Genomic DNA, 15,266 nt, shown 5'->3' with positions numbered 1-15,266 from the left:
AGAACAAATAGAAGGAGAAATCCAGGCTCTAGAGAGGAGGAGGAACAAGAGAACAGGGACGTGCCTGGGGCCAGAAGCCAGGCAGCCGCCAGCCATCCAGACACGAGAAGCAGTGAAAGTCAGTTATACAGAAGGAAAGAACAGTAAAAAGCCCCAGGCCAAAGGTAGATACAGAGAAACAGGTTAAAGTTTCAGTTAAAAGAGCGAGCTAGAAACTAGCGAGGTTAGACTGAGCACTCAGAACTGATAGTAAGTCTCTGTGTCAGAGTGCTGTGGGAGAGTCCTATTCTGAGTGAGTTCTCTTCCAAGACAATGGGGCTGAAGAGGAAGGGTGGGTGGGGGAGGAAGGAGTGGCTAAAGGTGGCATGAAAGAAAAGAGGAGAGTGTTCTGCAGGTTCTTAACTCTACACGGTGAGCGTAAGCAAGCAGGTCGCCCCGAGAGCGATGGATTTCGAAGCCTAGACTGAATGAACCAGGAGCAATGGTGACTCTTCACCACTCAGCTGTCACATACTCATCCTCGTTTTCCCGACAAAGCTGTGGGACCCTGTTACCTCTCTGATCTTCATTTCTAGTTAGGTTCTTCCATTTACTTGGTCTCCTACTTTCTTGGATACCCAGATGTGTGTGTGTGTGTGCCTCGGGGCACACCAGAGTGCTCTTCCTGGAGTGTTTCTTCCTCCACTTCCAAACTGGCTCATCTCCACACTTAGCCTTTTTTTCTACAATGCCATATTCTCAGCCCTTTTTTTCCCCAGTGTTGAGGATGGAACCATGGTGCAGGCTCCCTCAGGGGGAGGGGGTTAAGAAGGTGTGGAGTCAATGACACAGACACCAGGAGTTAGATGAAAGGCAAATAGCAGACTTTTTTTTTTTTTTTCAATAACAGGGAGGGCCTTATATACCCTGCTCCCAGCACCCAGGCTGTGTCCCAGGCTGGTGGCATTGCATGGTCATCCCTCATTGGCTGGGCATGATCAGGAACTCTGACAGTGCCTGTTGCTAGGCCCTCAGGCAGAGTCCAGGTTGGCTCTTAAGGAAGTATGTTATGTGTATGCCTTGGCAGTTGGTTTGAGCCAATTTCCTCAACCCTATGGACCTGTCCTACTACATATCCACCCTTTTATTTTATTATGTGGGTGCTGAGTGGGAGTTGGAGTTCTTTGCTCTGGTCTGGTTGACCCCACCTCAGGGGGACTCAGCACCTGGACTGTGCCTGTCTTAGGTTGGCTTTCAAACAAGCTCTTAACCTCATTGACTATTAGCCCTCAAAGAGTGTCCATCCCTGGGGAGTCACCTTTTGAATTTCAGAAAGCCAGGCATGTATAACCTCCTGTGGAGGGCCATGACTTGGATGTCTAAGAGCCATTAACACCTACAGAGTCACCTTAGTGGCTCCCAGTTGTTGCCAGATGTTCTGTAGGAGACACTTAAAAAGGAGAAAGATTAAAAGTACCACCCTGCCAATCAAAACATAAGTAAGAATCCGGGAGGGATCAAACAGCCTTTTTTATATTATGCCAAACCTTTTCAAAAACTAAAGTCAAAGGCCATAACCTCTGCCCTTGTCTGATTTAATTGGAAACATTTCCTGTGTTAGCTGTAATGAATAATACAGAAACTTAGCTGAGCCTGCTGCCACCATCATGGGCCAGAACGACCTAAGACAGGCATGGTCCATCATGCTGGACGCTCTCTGAGGTGGGGTCGGCAAGGCCAAAGCTTAGAACTCCGACGCCTGTTGAGCTGCAGATAAATAAAAAAGGATGGATGTGTAGGAGGAAGACGGCCAACAGGCCCAACTAGTCCACGGCCATTCAGCTCAGTTGAGCATGTTGGATGTCTAAGAGCCTGGACTGTACCAGGAACCGTGGTGACTGTACAAGGAAGGACCTGTGTAGCGAATAGGAGAGGCCACTGGCTAGTCATTTAATGTATTAGAAAGATGTCCGGCGTTCTGGAACAAAGGACAAGAAGAGGAGGGCTGGACTTACAGCGGCCGTCTGAGCACAGAAGGCGGAAGCCTTGCTGGGGCCAAGTCTTCCCGGTGTTTTACTCTCTAAGCTTCTGATTGCCGCTCTGTATTTGGCCGCATTTGGTTCCGCTGATCCTGCATTTATGGGATATATGAGACTGTCTAACCTTAGCTGAGTTCTAAGACTACGCCCTCTACACCCAGATAATCTTTATTCTCACTCTGTTTCACCTTTTCTTGTAGCAAAATGTACTGCCGTGGCAGGGAAGTTAGCATCTTAGCCGTTTCTAGAGTGTGTGGTTGAGAGTAGCACCGAACGCATTCACAGTGATGAGTGACGGTCAGCACCATTTAGTTCCAGAACTTTCACTACCCAAACGGAAACCCATGTCTGATGATCAGGCACCCCTGGTCCACTAGAACTCTAAGGCCTCTTAGGAGTTACTTTTATCTCTGATTCTCCTCTATGGTGGTGGTGGTTGTTGTTGTTGTTGTTGTTGTTGTTGTTGTTGTTGGTGGTGGTGGTGGTGGTGGTGGTGTGTGTGTGTGTGTGTGTGTGTGTGATGGTGGCAGTGGTCTGCCATGGTACATGTGTGGAGGTCAGAAGATAACTTCAGGAGTCAGTTCTCTTTATCTTCTCAGGGATCAGACTCAGGGTTTTAGGTTTGTGCGGCAAGCCCTTAGAATTCACTGAGCCATCTTGATAGCCCCTCAGGTAACCTCTAAAAAGGAAAGATAAATCAACCTTTTTATAGGGTGGTTGTGAGGATCAAATGAGGGAAATTTCATGAAGTCTCTAACATAATGCAGTTCACAGGGATGGTATTTTTTAGATACCATTCCCGTCAACGGTGGCCCCAGGAAAGGACGTGGTTCTGTTGAATGTGGATGCCATGGTTCTGTGGCCTTTTCGTCGAGTTTCCCTGATAATGTTTAAATTTAAACTCTTTCTTATTGTTGTTGTTGTTTGTTTGTTTTGATGTTTTTTGTTTTTTAAGACAGTGTTTCTCTGTGTAGCCCTGGCTGGCCTGGAAGTTGCTCTGTAGACCAGGCTGGCCTCAAACTCAGAGACCCACCTGCCTCAGCCTCCCCAGTGCTGGGATTGAAGGCATGCACCACCACCACTTGGCTTAAGTCTAAATTCTTAAATCTAAGGTTGTGGAAACCTACAATTAAGCTGGAGGACCTGTGGTCTTGCCCTAGGCTCTGTCTGCCCATGCCAATCGACGTGGTCTACACCTGGGTGAATGGCACAGACCTTGAACTGCTCAAGGAACTCAAGCAGGTCCGGGAGCAGATGGAGGAAGAGCAGAAAGCTATGAGGTAAACCAACTGAAAAAAAACGAGTCTGTGGGTGGCTGTGAGCTCTCGGAGATGTGAGCTCTCGGAGATGTACCGTCAGAAATGGGCAGAGTGATCATCCCTCAGAGCCGGCTGCTCACTGTTCCTCCCTCTCATCTGGAAGACTTGCTGAGAGCTTCCCCACTTATTTCTTTTTAAATGTCACCAGTACACAGTTGCAGGTCATTTTCCATCACATACTGCAATGACTTCTCTCTGTCATGGCCTTTGAGACTGCCTAAAATGACTGGCAGCCACATTCCATGTTTTATAAGGAAAATAAGATGGTATTTTAAGTGAATTTTATTGGTTACCTTTGGCGGTTCAGGGTTACTGATAGCATTTCATCAGAACATATGGTTTGTTTACATTTTCAGTGCCATAAGCATTGTAACACTCCCTATTAGCAAACTGTCTCCAGTGAAGTCACCAAGAAAGGCAGCATCATAAACTCTCCCTGTTCACATTTGTGGCCAGCGCCGGCTTGATGCATGCATATTTAACAGGCTGTGTTTGCTTTTCATTAGGGAAATCCTTGGGAAGAACACAACAGAACCAACAAAGAAGAGGTAAGCATTTTGGTTTCTTCTCAGAGTAAAGCTTGAAAGGTTGCAATGAAGTATTTGGATCATCAGTTGTGGGCACTTAACTTTTTGTTTTTGTTTTTGTTTTAAAGATTTATTTATTTATTTATTTATTTATTTATTTATTTATTTATTTATTTATTTATTATGTATACAGTGTTCTGTTTGTATGTATGTCTGCATGCCAGAAGAGGGCACCAGATCTCATTACAGATGGTTGTGAACCACCATGTGGTTGCTGGGAATTGAACTCGGGGCCTCTGGAAGAGCAGTCGGTGCTCTTAACTTCTGAGCCGTCTCTCCAGCCCCCAACTGTTGTGTTTTGTATGTAAGCTGCTGCTCATATTCAGCCCCTCGCCTGCTGTTTCTGACACCCCAGTTAAGTGCATCCATTAGAGAGAATTTACGGTGCTGAAGAGCGTGAGTGACTGAGAACTCGGCCGTTTGTGTTCTGGCCAACCAAACCCTGCTTGCTTTTGGCAGGGTTAGAGTACTCATTTATCCGTCTTGGAGCATTGTTCCCTTGGCCTCTTCAAACTAATTATACCCTGTGTTTTGACTACAAAATTGATGCCCATTATTTATGTGTCCATTTCTAATCTCTCCTTATCTTTGGAAGCTGTCAGGTTGTATATACTTAAGGACTGGGAAGGGGATTTAGCCCAATGACAAGAACCAGGTTATATCTGTCTTGTTAGGTATATTGGTTTCACCCATGCTTGGCTCGGCTGAGTCCTTAAACAGCTCCTGCTGACCAACGGAAACGTTTAACTGCTTCTTTCCACTGAGACCTTCAAGAGATTGTTGGTGGAGATGATCCTGGCCCTCATTCCTCAACAGTCTTTTGGCGCCTTTGTTTTAATTTTTTGAAAGAAGCTCTCAGATAGCCCAGGCTAGCCTTCGCACTCACCGCGTAGCTGAGAATAGCCTTGAACCCCTGCTCCTCCTGGAATTGTAGGAATGTACAGCTATGCTCAGCTCACAACTGTCAGTCCTAGTTTATGGCCTAAGGTGTCCTGCTTTTTCATTCCTATGTCGATGCATTATTTTCGTGCTTCATACCTCTCAGTATACTGGGCAGGCATGTTATAAGTGTGTGTGTTATAAGTAGATAGTGTGTCTAGAGTGCCACATTGGTTCCCTAACGAGCTACGAGGCCAGATATTTTTGAGAGGGACAGATTTACAGTGCTTGAATTAACATGGACTCACCATTTTTGAGGGTTGCTAAGATAACTGAGCAAATGGGTTGCTTTCTTCTGCCTTTCTTTGATTATTAACTAAGACGGTTGAACATCATTGTACTAGTTAGTTATGGTTCCCACTTCGTGAGCTTCCTAGCCATGTTAGGTGTCTATTGCGTCTATTCAGGTAATTTTTAAAGGCGTTTCTTTGATTCAGATAGAAAGTCTCCTACATGTTCACATTAAAACCACGCTACACTTGGCTGTTGCTTGTATCAGTGTGATGTCCAATGTAGCTCATATTGTTCTAACCAGGGTGGGTAAATTGTTTCCAGCAACGTGATACTGTTAGCCAAAATCTCTATCCAAATACACTAGCTAGCAAGGGGCTTCAATGGACTTATAAATATACATATACATATGTGTGTGTGTGTGTGTGTGTGTGTGTGTGTGTGTGTGTGTATAGTAGTACTGAAGTGCTTAATTTCTTATGGATTTTTAAGTTAGCAAATTTTGGTGACAAGCTTACTTTTTTGTTCCCCCTCCCCCAGACGTGATTTCACTGGCCTAGAATTCATGGTTGGCCCCCTTTGCTCATCAAATATGAGACATCACACTTGACTCTTACAATTAACAGAAGTTTGAAAACTGTGTCTTTACCATGTGTCTTGTTATTTTTATTCCACACTTCCTAACAAAAAAATTGAACGCTCCTGAGATGCACTGATTTATGAAACGTTGTAGAGGTTACAGGATTCGAACCGCTGCTCCTCGTTCAGCGGTGGCCACAGCGTTGCCCTGCCGACACTGTTGACATGTTGTTTGTCTCCGCAGTGAGAAGCAGTTGGAGTGTCTGCTGACGCACTGCATCAAGGTGCCCATGCTTGTTCTGGACCCACCCTTGCCAGCCAACAGCACCCTGAAAGACCTGCCAGCTCTCTATCCGTCTTTTCACGCTGCCAGCGACATGTTCAATGTTGCAAAACCAAAAAATCCTTCCACTAATGTGTCAGTTGTTGTTTTTGACGGTACTAAGGAGGGTAAGAGTTTTTTCCTGTTTTTTGAAAGATTTATCCATTATTTTGTGTGTTGAGTGTTTTGTCTGCATGTCTGTCTGTCTGTACACCTCATGCCTAGAGGCCAGAAGAGGATGCCAGATCCCCTGGAACTGGAGCTGTAGAGAGTTGTGAGCTGTCATGTGTGTCCTGGCAATTGAACCCAGGTCCTCTGCTGGAGCAACAAGTGCTCTTGACTGCTAAGTCATCTCTCCAGCCCCTGTGTGTAATAATAATAATAATAATAACTATTATTATTATTATTATTATTGGAGGTTTCATTGTTGGGGGCAGGGTCTCTATTATGTAGCCCTGGCTATCCTAGAATGCACTATGTAGACCAGATTGACCTCAGCCTCTGAGACCCACCTGCCTCTGCTTCCTGAGTGCTGAGATCAAAGGTGTGTGCTACCATGCCCAGCTCCCTGAGTGTGTATTTAAACCACGTTGTCATGAATAGGATTCGGAAGGAAACAAGTGATTCAGTTTTTAAGAACTGTCCTATAGCCTAAAAATGCCCAAAGAGCCATTACTGTATTGCATTGTAAGCCATCTGTCATCTCAGGAAAGGACTGCAAAGCATTTCCTTCATGAAACACACCATAGCCCAGGTTCTGAATACCCTGTGAGGACCTTCAGTCTGGTACACAGAAAGTACTTCCTGGCTCACAGTCATCTGGAGCCTGTTTTTTGTTGTTATTTTGGTTTCTTGTTGTTTTATTTTTCACTATATAACTCGATGAGATTGTGTTCTGCAGTTTGGGCAGAACATACCAGAGCATTCCTGCTCCCTATTCAGAAATGACTTTTCTTCCTGATCCTTCTTCACACAGTGAAATCTGAGCTCCCAATGGGATGGCACTGTGGTAGATGGTCAGGGCGTGAAGGCTAAGCCTTCATGAGTAGAGTCAGCACCCTTTTTAATACCGCAGTCTCCAGCCCTCCCCTGGGAAGTTGACAAGATGACCCTGACTTCCTCCTAGAACCAGCTGTGCTGGACCTGCCCTTCCCGGCCTGCGGAACGGTGAGGCATCGCCATCTGCTGTCTCTAAGACAATGGATGGCTCAGCAGCTTGTGTAATTAGTTCCTGGTGTGAAGCTGCTTCGTCCCTGGGCTGGGAGATGACTGCCAAGGCCACGCGTGTGTCCTAGCTCTGGTCTCTCTTCTCAGTCATCCTGTGCATTGGGCACCTCTTCCCGGAGACGCTGTGAATTTGACTTGGGTGCCATGAGAGCTGTCTAGCTCATTCCACAATACGGGGTGCCAGCCGTTTTGTCCACATCACACCTTCCAGCCCCCGCTTTTGGGAGCGTCTTTGCCTCTTCCGTACTTCTACCTCGTGAACTAATAACTAACCTCATCCTATCTCTTGCTTTTATTGTTCTTTGGTTCCTCCCCTGTTCACTTCATTTCCTTCACAGACTCCTGTAACAGACACCGAGGTCCTCTGTCTGTCTGTAAAGTTCTCTACCTAGTGTGAACTGGCAAATCAATCTGAAAATCCTCACCTCATTGGCTCACTGCCTCTTAGAAGACTGTACTTCAGTAGTATGTATTTGCTTTCCATATGGGTGTAAGCTCCTTCCTGTTCCTGGTGTTGCAGGTTCTGCTCTGCTGTCCCCTTATTCTCTTCCCTGTTTATCTTTTATTATATTTCCCTGCCATTGGTCACTGTGCAGGCGGTGGGCCCTGGCTCCTGCTGCAGCCTCTTCTTAGCCATCTCCTGGTCTTCCCCATCCATCTCCCGCGTAGGAGGACTGGGCCATTCACAATGCTTTTATCTTGGCTTTCCCAGCTCCGTCGTAAGTGTAAGATAACTCAGAATTTATCTTCAGTTGCCCAGGAATTCATGGCGTCTTGTGTAACTTCCTGATGGAGAGAAAACTTGGCCATACACCGGTTTATATCATGAAGACTGCCATAATGCTGCTCCTAGTCCTGACGTTATTTCTAGGTGGAGGGAACGTGTGGGCTTTCTGAATACAAGCCTCTTCCCCTCAAATGAGAGGTGTGGTTAGCCATTACCTAGCCCAGCCCTGCAGCCTGGTCCCAAGACTCCAAAGCAAAGTGGCTTTTCCAGTCACGCTTAACACCCTTTGATTTACAGGAAATGATACCTTGGTAGGGCAGTTCGCGTTACCTCCGAACTAAAGTGGCCTTCAGAAAAAAACGGCAAATAGCTTTCTCGTATTTGTAGACACAGATGTGTTTCCAGTGGACATAGAGAGGGGATGTAACCCCTTCCCCATGGGGGGTGTTCCTTTCATTCTTGATCTCTTCTGGGTTTTAGGTGGTTGTTGCCAGGGTGCTTTCACAGTATGTTCACTGGGCTGTGGGTCTAGCTTGGGTAAAGTCCTTGTAGCATGCACCCTGTGTATGATCCTCAGCATTTAAAAAACAATTCTTTTTTAATGCGTGAGGTGGTCGTGACCTTTGTACTCCCTGTGGCTTGCTCTGCAGGGAAAGCAGGCCTGTCCACTTAACAGTGTGCAGGTCCTGTCCTTGGTGACAGAGATAGAGCGAATGAACAGGTGCCGTGTTCTCTACCCTGAATCGGCAAATAATTAGCAAGTTAGTAAATTATATACTTTGTAGAAAAGAATGCTATGGAGAAAAACCGAATAAGGGCATGGAAAAGGAAAGGCTAGTCAGGAACATCCTAAATTGAGTGGGAGGAACAGGCTTCTTGAAGGGGGTTATGAGCAACGTGAATGGCCGAAGAAAGAATTGTCGGGGAGTTAGAGTAGCCAGTGCAGAGGCCCGGCATCAGGAATGCAGCTGCTATGATTGAGGAGCAGGAGGCCAGAGTGAGTGAAAGAAAGGGAACAAGAGAAAGGAGGCCAAGACAAGACTCGGGAATTGGGAGGGAGCAGGTCGTGGTAGCCACACTGAACCCAGAGTCTTTAACCCATAGTGCACCGGGGGAGTCATGGGAGCGACAGTCTGACTTATGTTCCGTACAGATCAGTTTGCTGTGTTGTAGGGAGAGCAAACTGAGCGGGCACAAAAATTGTCGTAATCCAGGCAACAGTGAAGGTGGCCCAGAGCTAAAGCGGAAAGGGAAATGTGTTTGGCTTCTGCCCCTTTTGAAGGTCAGCCCAGCGCCGTTTCTGGGTGAACACCTCTTGTGGTGGTTGTTTGTAGAATTGGCTTGTGGTGCCCGGTTACGGATTCTACCTTTGGTTGTAGAAGACGATATTGTACTGCATTCGATGCTCTGCTGTAAGTGGCCAAGAGCGTGGAGAGTCCTTAGTCGGTTAGCTGGGATACCTGTCAGCTTTGTCTACACGGTTCGCAAACGTGCTCCCTGTTTCTTTCAAAACTTTGGTGTGGGGTTCATGGTGGAGACAAGGGCCGTGGCAAACCTCTCAAGCAATCTTCCAGGTTGGCTACCACTGTGTAATTCACACCCTTCGGTCAGAATGGGTTAGGTCATAATCTCCCCTGCTTAAGTAGTCAGTCTCTCTGTCTCATAAACATGAAGATGGCGGGAGAATGTTATGAAGACTTCGATGAGATTACATGCATGTTATATCACACATACCAGACCTGTTAGAATTCTCCAGTTTACCAGCATATTGTCCCCTCTATCTGTGGAGACAGTTACCCAATACATGTGTTTTGAAGTCACGGTCACACTGCTGCTTTGAGAGGTGGGGTTGTTGCTGCTGCTGCTGCTGGTGGTCTTTTGAGATAGGACACTGTACTGTGTATGGCCCTGACTGGTCCAGTATTCACTGTGCACAGGCCAGCTTTGAACTCATGACAGTCGTCTTGCATCAACTTCGTGAGTGTTGAGATTATAGGGCCTTCTGTTAGACTGTTTCCGAACTTCCTTCCCTGCAGCGTTCCCCGGGCCTTGCGCACCCTAAGCAGGTGCTTCCCACTCAGCTGGGGCTCTGTTGTTACGGGCTTGAGCCGCTGGCCCAGGGTTCCTGTCCATCTCCCCAGACTGTAACATTGTAGGACCTGCCTCCTTTGTCCCTCTGGAAGATCCAGATCGGAGCCGGCACACTGAGTGTCTCCTGGTGCCCTCCATCCTGGAGGTCGGTGGCACCTTCAGTGGCCGTTTCTACCCTTTTGTGTGGCCCCCACCACCAGCTCTGAGGAAGTTGCTTCTTCAGGGAATACTGGCTACCCGGCAGCTGCTTGCTTTCATATAAACACCTCTCCTATTGTTCACGCCCCTTTCCCTTGTCTGGCTCCTCTTATTTGACATTAATGACATATTCCCAGGGGTTTTCACGTAGTCAGACAGTGTTTTGTTTTGTTTTCTCGCCCAGGTTTGCTGTTACAGCTGTGATTTTTTTTTTCCCTATCATCCCACCCTCTCTCCCTTTCAGTCCAGCTTAAGTTTGTCTCCACAAAGCCCTCCATGTTGCTGCTGCCTGCACAGATCTCTTGGCAGCACAGAATTTAGTGTTCAGTTATACACTGCTTTACAGTGTGCCTCCCTTGTCGAATGTGCTAATTTTATCATCTCCGGCGACTTTTTTGGAAACCGTGTATTGTGCTATTTTAGTAGCTCTGTATGGTGTTCTGCCAGGAGTCAGGTAAGCATTTGTTAAACGTGTGCTTGTTTCTTGCATTGTCTGTTGTAGTGGAGGATGCCCACGCCGGACTGTTGAAGGGAAGCAGCAGACAGACAGTCTGGAGAGCCTACTTGGTATGTCATTGTGAATCTGACTGTGCTTTTGCATTGGACTGGAATAAAAGCATGAGTACCAAAGCTGTCTTCCTTAGGTCTTGCTGTGTTGTCCCATCTGGCCATCAACTTGCAATCTTCCTGCCTCCCCTTGGGAATTCTGGGATTGCGGTCCTGAGGCACCGCGCTGTGCTCCTTAAGAGCCTTTCCTCTGAGGCTAGCCTCCTGGTGCCAGTGAGTGCCCACTGCGGTGGCATGTCATCTGAAGCTCCCAGGACACAGTGGAGGCATGGAGGCGCACCAGCTTCGAGAAGGAAGGCGAGTTTAGTCCTCTCCTCTGATTTCAGACGACAGACAAAGAAGTCCCGGGCTTAGTGCTGATGCAAGACTTGGCCTTCCTGAGTGGATTCCCGCCGACGTTCAAGGAGACAAGTCAGCTGAAGACTAAACTGCCGGAAAACCTTTCTTCTAAAATCAAACTGGTAAGAGCAGAAAAGATCCACCAGTGTGGCTCGTCTCACACCACGCGTGACCCTTCTCTCTTGACCCATGTGGCATTTTGTTCCAAGGATAGCCCAGGCAAAGATGAACTCTGACCTGTCACAGCCCACTGTCAGAAAAGCAAATCTGCACAGAAGGTCCTCATTCCTTGCTCTTTTGAGACTAGGCCTTACTCTACAGCCAGATTGGTTTTGAAATTGTAGCAATCCCCCTGCCTCAGCCACTCAGGTGCTGGTACTCCAGATTTGTGCCTCCAAACCCAGCTCTGAAATTACTACTTTTATAATTTATCGTTATTTTTTTTTACATTGCGTGATGTGTGTGTGTGTGTGTGTGTGTGTGTGTGTGTGTGTGTTGGAAAGAGTCATAAAAGCAGTGAGAACTCCAATGGGCATATTTATAAATGTTTTCATTCATAAAAGGGTTATACTTCAGACATTTATAGTATTTGATCATGTGAAACTCTGATTCATTCATAGCAAACCCAGGCATTGATGTGTTCAGGATTGTGTATATTTCTTACCCTTCTGCCCCAACCGGCCTTTTCCTGACCATGCATAGATTCAGGACACAATCCATGTGTGTTTTCTAGTCGACCTTACTTAGGTCACGCTACTGTATCAGATTCCAGGTGGTCAACACAGGCGTCTCTTAGCGGAGAGGGTGTGGAGTCCGAGCCTCTGGAACTGTAGGGAGCTGATTCTTGGGTGTGTGAAATTCTGCCGCTAGGTCCGGCTTGCTTGGTTCCCACTTCCTCTTAGTGTGCTGTTTAGGTTTGTGGGGGATGGAGAAGTGGGGGTCACGTGAAGGGAGGAAGGGAGTTCTTACTCCGTTCTTGTGTTAGTCACTCCATCCCAAGTTCCCTTTAAAACATTTCTTTCTCCTCGTTCGCTAGGCCTCCCTCACAGGTTAAATGCTTGGTGTTATGTTTAGAAGAAAACTATGAAGCGGATGACGTCTGCTTTTTTTCTTTGTTTCGTGGGTCCTCCCCTCCCCCAAAGCTAGCTGGCTCTGTCTTTCTGTTTCTCCTCTTCCTCTTCGTTTTTGTCTGGGACAGGTCTCGCTATGTAATTCTGTCTGGCCCACAACTTGCTGTGTAGACTGGGCTGTCCTCAAACCTACAATCTTCCGGTCTCTGCAGCACCCCTGTGCTCAGCCATCCCTTCGAGCTTTCCTTCATTGTACTTTGAAATAGGGGAGGAATTCCAGAAGTGCGATTGGTTAGTGTGCATACGGTACTTGTGTGGAATGGAACAGCACTCGCTCTCTTTGGGCTGACTTTGTGGTTGATCTGTAGTGACTCTAAACTAGACACCACATCTCCTTCCCCTGAGGCACTTTCACTCCTGATTTGAGCAGTTAAAACCATAGATGAGCTTTCGTTTCAGCCAGAGTTTATTTGGCGTCTTGACTTTTTAGTTGCTGGTCCCAGAGTTACAGACTCCTGCACGTTGGCACTTTCCACTATTCACTGTTATCAGCTCATCTCCCTTGTGTGGGAAGAATGACTTTATTCTATTTCCGGAAGGCCACGTTAATCGAAATTTAAAAAGCAGTTAGGGATTCCTTCTGCTTCTCCATCGTCCGCCTTTGTGTGACATTTCCCGTTCCGCTCTGCCGCAACTGCTCCTCGGCGCTGACAACGGCCTTGGATGTGCTGCTGGTGACAGGTGTGGCCCGACGGAGGTGGCGGGCCTCTGCAGACCGTTCTTGGGTGGCCTGGCGTGTGGAGGTGGAGCATGTAAAGTGCAGTGGTGACCTGAGCCGCCTGAGAAATCGAGAAGCAGGAAGAGCAGGTGTGGTGTTTGAGTTCAGTTCTTCAAATCTGTGTGTTGAGGGGGGTGATACTTGTTCCTGAGAGAGAGAGAGAGAGAGACAGAGACAGAGAGACAGAGAGAGAGAGAGAGATAGGTGTGGCTCTGTGAGTGCATGTGTATACAGGTATCAGTGTGGGGGGGGGGTCCTATGTGAGTGTGTGTGTGTGTGTGTATGTGTATGGGTGTGTGTGTACGGGTATGTGTATGAGAGTGTATGTGTATACTAGTGTGTATATACATGCATGGGTGTGAGTGTGTATGTATGTGTTTGTGTGTGTATATATGCAGGTATGTGTGTATGTGTTTATGTGTATGTGTATATGTATATCGGTCTATGTGAGAGTATGGGTGTGGGTATGTATGTGTGAATGTATATGTATGGGTATGTTTGCATGAGTGTGTGCATGTGTACGTGTGTGAGTGTGTGTGCATATATATGTGTATGGGTGTGGGTGTATGTGTTTGTGTGTGTGTGCAAGTGTGTGTGTGTGTGCATATATGTGTATATGTGTGGGTGTATATTTTTTGAGTGTGTGTTTTTATACAGGTGTGGGTGTGTATATGTGAGTGTGTGTGTATACTGGTGTATGTGAATATGTGTGAGTGTGTATGTGGGTGTGTATACCGGTGTGTGTGTATATGTGTGAGTGTGTGTGTGTGTGTGTGTGTATGCACACGGAGGCCAGAGGTTGATGTCAGGCGTCTTCCTTGGTCACTCTCCACCTGATTTTTTGAGCTAGTCTTTAGCCTCACCAGTTGGCCAGGCCACCTGACCAGAGAGCTCTAGGAAATCTGTCTCCCTCCCTTTCCCCTGCCAAGTGCTGGAACTGTAGGCATGCCCAGCTTGAACGTGGGTTCCAGGGAGCTGAACTCAGATCTCCATGCTGTCATGGAGCCATTTCCCAGCCCCCAGTTCCTCAGCTCTTCCCATAGGCTCTATTACAGATCCTCTGAGAACAGTGTTTCCTATTACGGGTTTCAATCCACCTGGATTATTCAATCAAACACCTCCGGCGTTCCAGGGAGTAGCTAGGGAGAACCGAGGGAACCAAAGCATTTACTTGGGACATCTCTAGATAGTAGTAGAAGGTGCCCAAGAATGCCTGGGCCTTAGGTGCATCGGGAGCCAAGACAGGCTTTTCTGCTTGCTGGCCCTGCGCAGAGCTGCTTACGTCCAGCCGCGGTTCTTCAGCTGGGAAGGGAGTGCAGAGAGAAGAGCCTGAACCAAGGGCTGGAGGCCGGGGAGTAGATAGTGTGTTAGAGATGGAGATGCAGAGCTAGGGAAGGCAAGATGGCTGGACCTTATCCGGAGGCAAGGAGGGCTGTGACAGGAAGACAGTCTGGTAATTCTGAGGCACAGGTGTGGTCGATGTTAGATAGGAAAAAGCCGGAGGCTAGAAAACTAGTTTAGACCTGCAAAGTATTCCTGTTGAAAGACCTCTGGCTATGGGATGCCAGTGATGGGAGAAGTTCCAGAAACATCTGAGAGATACTCAACACCCTATGTTGGCAAGCTGTCGGGGAGAAGGAAGACTGAGAGAGGAGGTGGATGTGTGTGGTGGGCTGGAAGTGATGGACTGCAGTGGGGGTGGGGGTGGGGACCGGAGTTGAGTGTTGCGTTAGAGGCACGTGCAGCACATGAGAGGGAAGATCGGAAGACACTGAACCTGAGGCCCGGGTAGCTGGACCATGGCATGCTCCTGCGCTCTTCCAGAAGGTCTTCGCTGAGGCCGTGGTCCCCGACTCAGACAGGGCAGCCTGTGTCCAGCAGACATCACAGGCTGCAAGGATCTTAGATCACTGTTCTCTTCACCTCTGCACCTGCACAGGGCAGGGAGGAGGGGGTGCCGAGCACTGCTCTGTGCCTCCACATGGGGGCCTGAGCTCTGTACCTCCACATGGGGGACTGAGCTCCGTACCTCCACATGGGGGCTGAGCGCCACTCTTGAAGGGCACTCCCCATATGCGGGCCTTGGGACTGAAGGGAAAAGCTTGTCACCGCTGTGAAGACCGGCAGGTGCCACACTTGGTGTGGAAGTGTGCCGCTCCGCCGAGTTGCTGTGAGCATGCACCTTCGCCTTTATGTGCCCTGCTAAAAGGAAAACACGCTTTTTGTTAGTTTAAAGAGAGGATGTGTTTGTAAGCTGATGGATTTGAATTCCTA

General features: G+C 47.6%; 1 protein-coding gene across 3 annotated transcripts in view; it reads left to right on the top strand.

The window, feature by feature from the left end:
• Gnptab (N-acetylglucosamine-1-phosphate transferase subunits alpha and beta) overlaps positions 1-15,266 on the top strand; it is a 73,582-nt gene that overhangs the window by 25,273 nt on the left and 33,043 nt on the right. For 2 of the 3 annotated variants that reach the window (XM_028880301.2, XM_028880300.2), the window contains 5 exons: positions 3,179-3,298; positions 3,844-3,885; positions 5,918-6,123; positions 10,741-10,805; positions 11,132-11,266. In XM_028880301.2, the coding sequence (XP_028736134.1) occupies positions 3,179-3,298; positions 3,844-3,885; positions 5,918-6,123; positions 10,741-10,805; positions 11,132-11,266 (568 nt within the window). Of the gene's footprint in view, positions 1-3,130; positions 3,299-3,843; positions 3,886-5,917; positions 6,124-10,740; positions 10,806-11,131; positions 11,267-15,266 lie in introns of all 3 variants that reach the window. The other variant, XM_037196850.1, reaches the window with a different exon arrangement.

The sequence above is a fragment of the Peromyscus leucopus genome, chromosome 18, assembly GCF_004664715.2.
Source record: "Peromyscus leucopus breed LL Stock chromosome 18, UCI_PerLeu_2.1, whole genome shotgun sequence".
Lineage (NCBI taxonomy): Eukaryota > Metazoa > Chordata > Mammalia > Rodentia > Cricetidae > Peromyscus > Peromyscus leucopus.
This window is presented reverse-complemented; position numbering and strand designations above follow the sequence as displayed.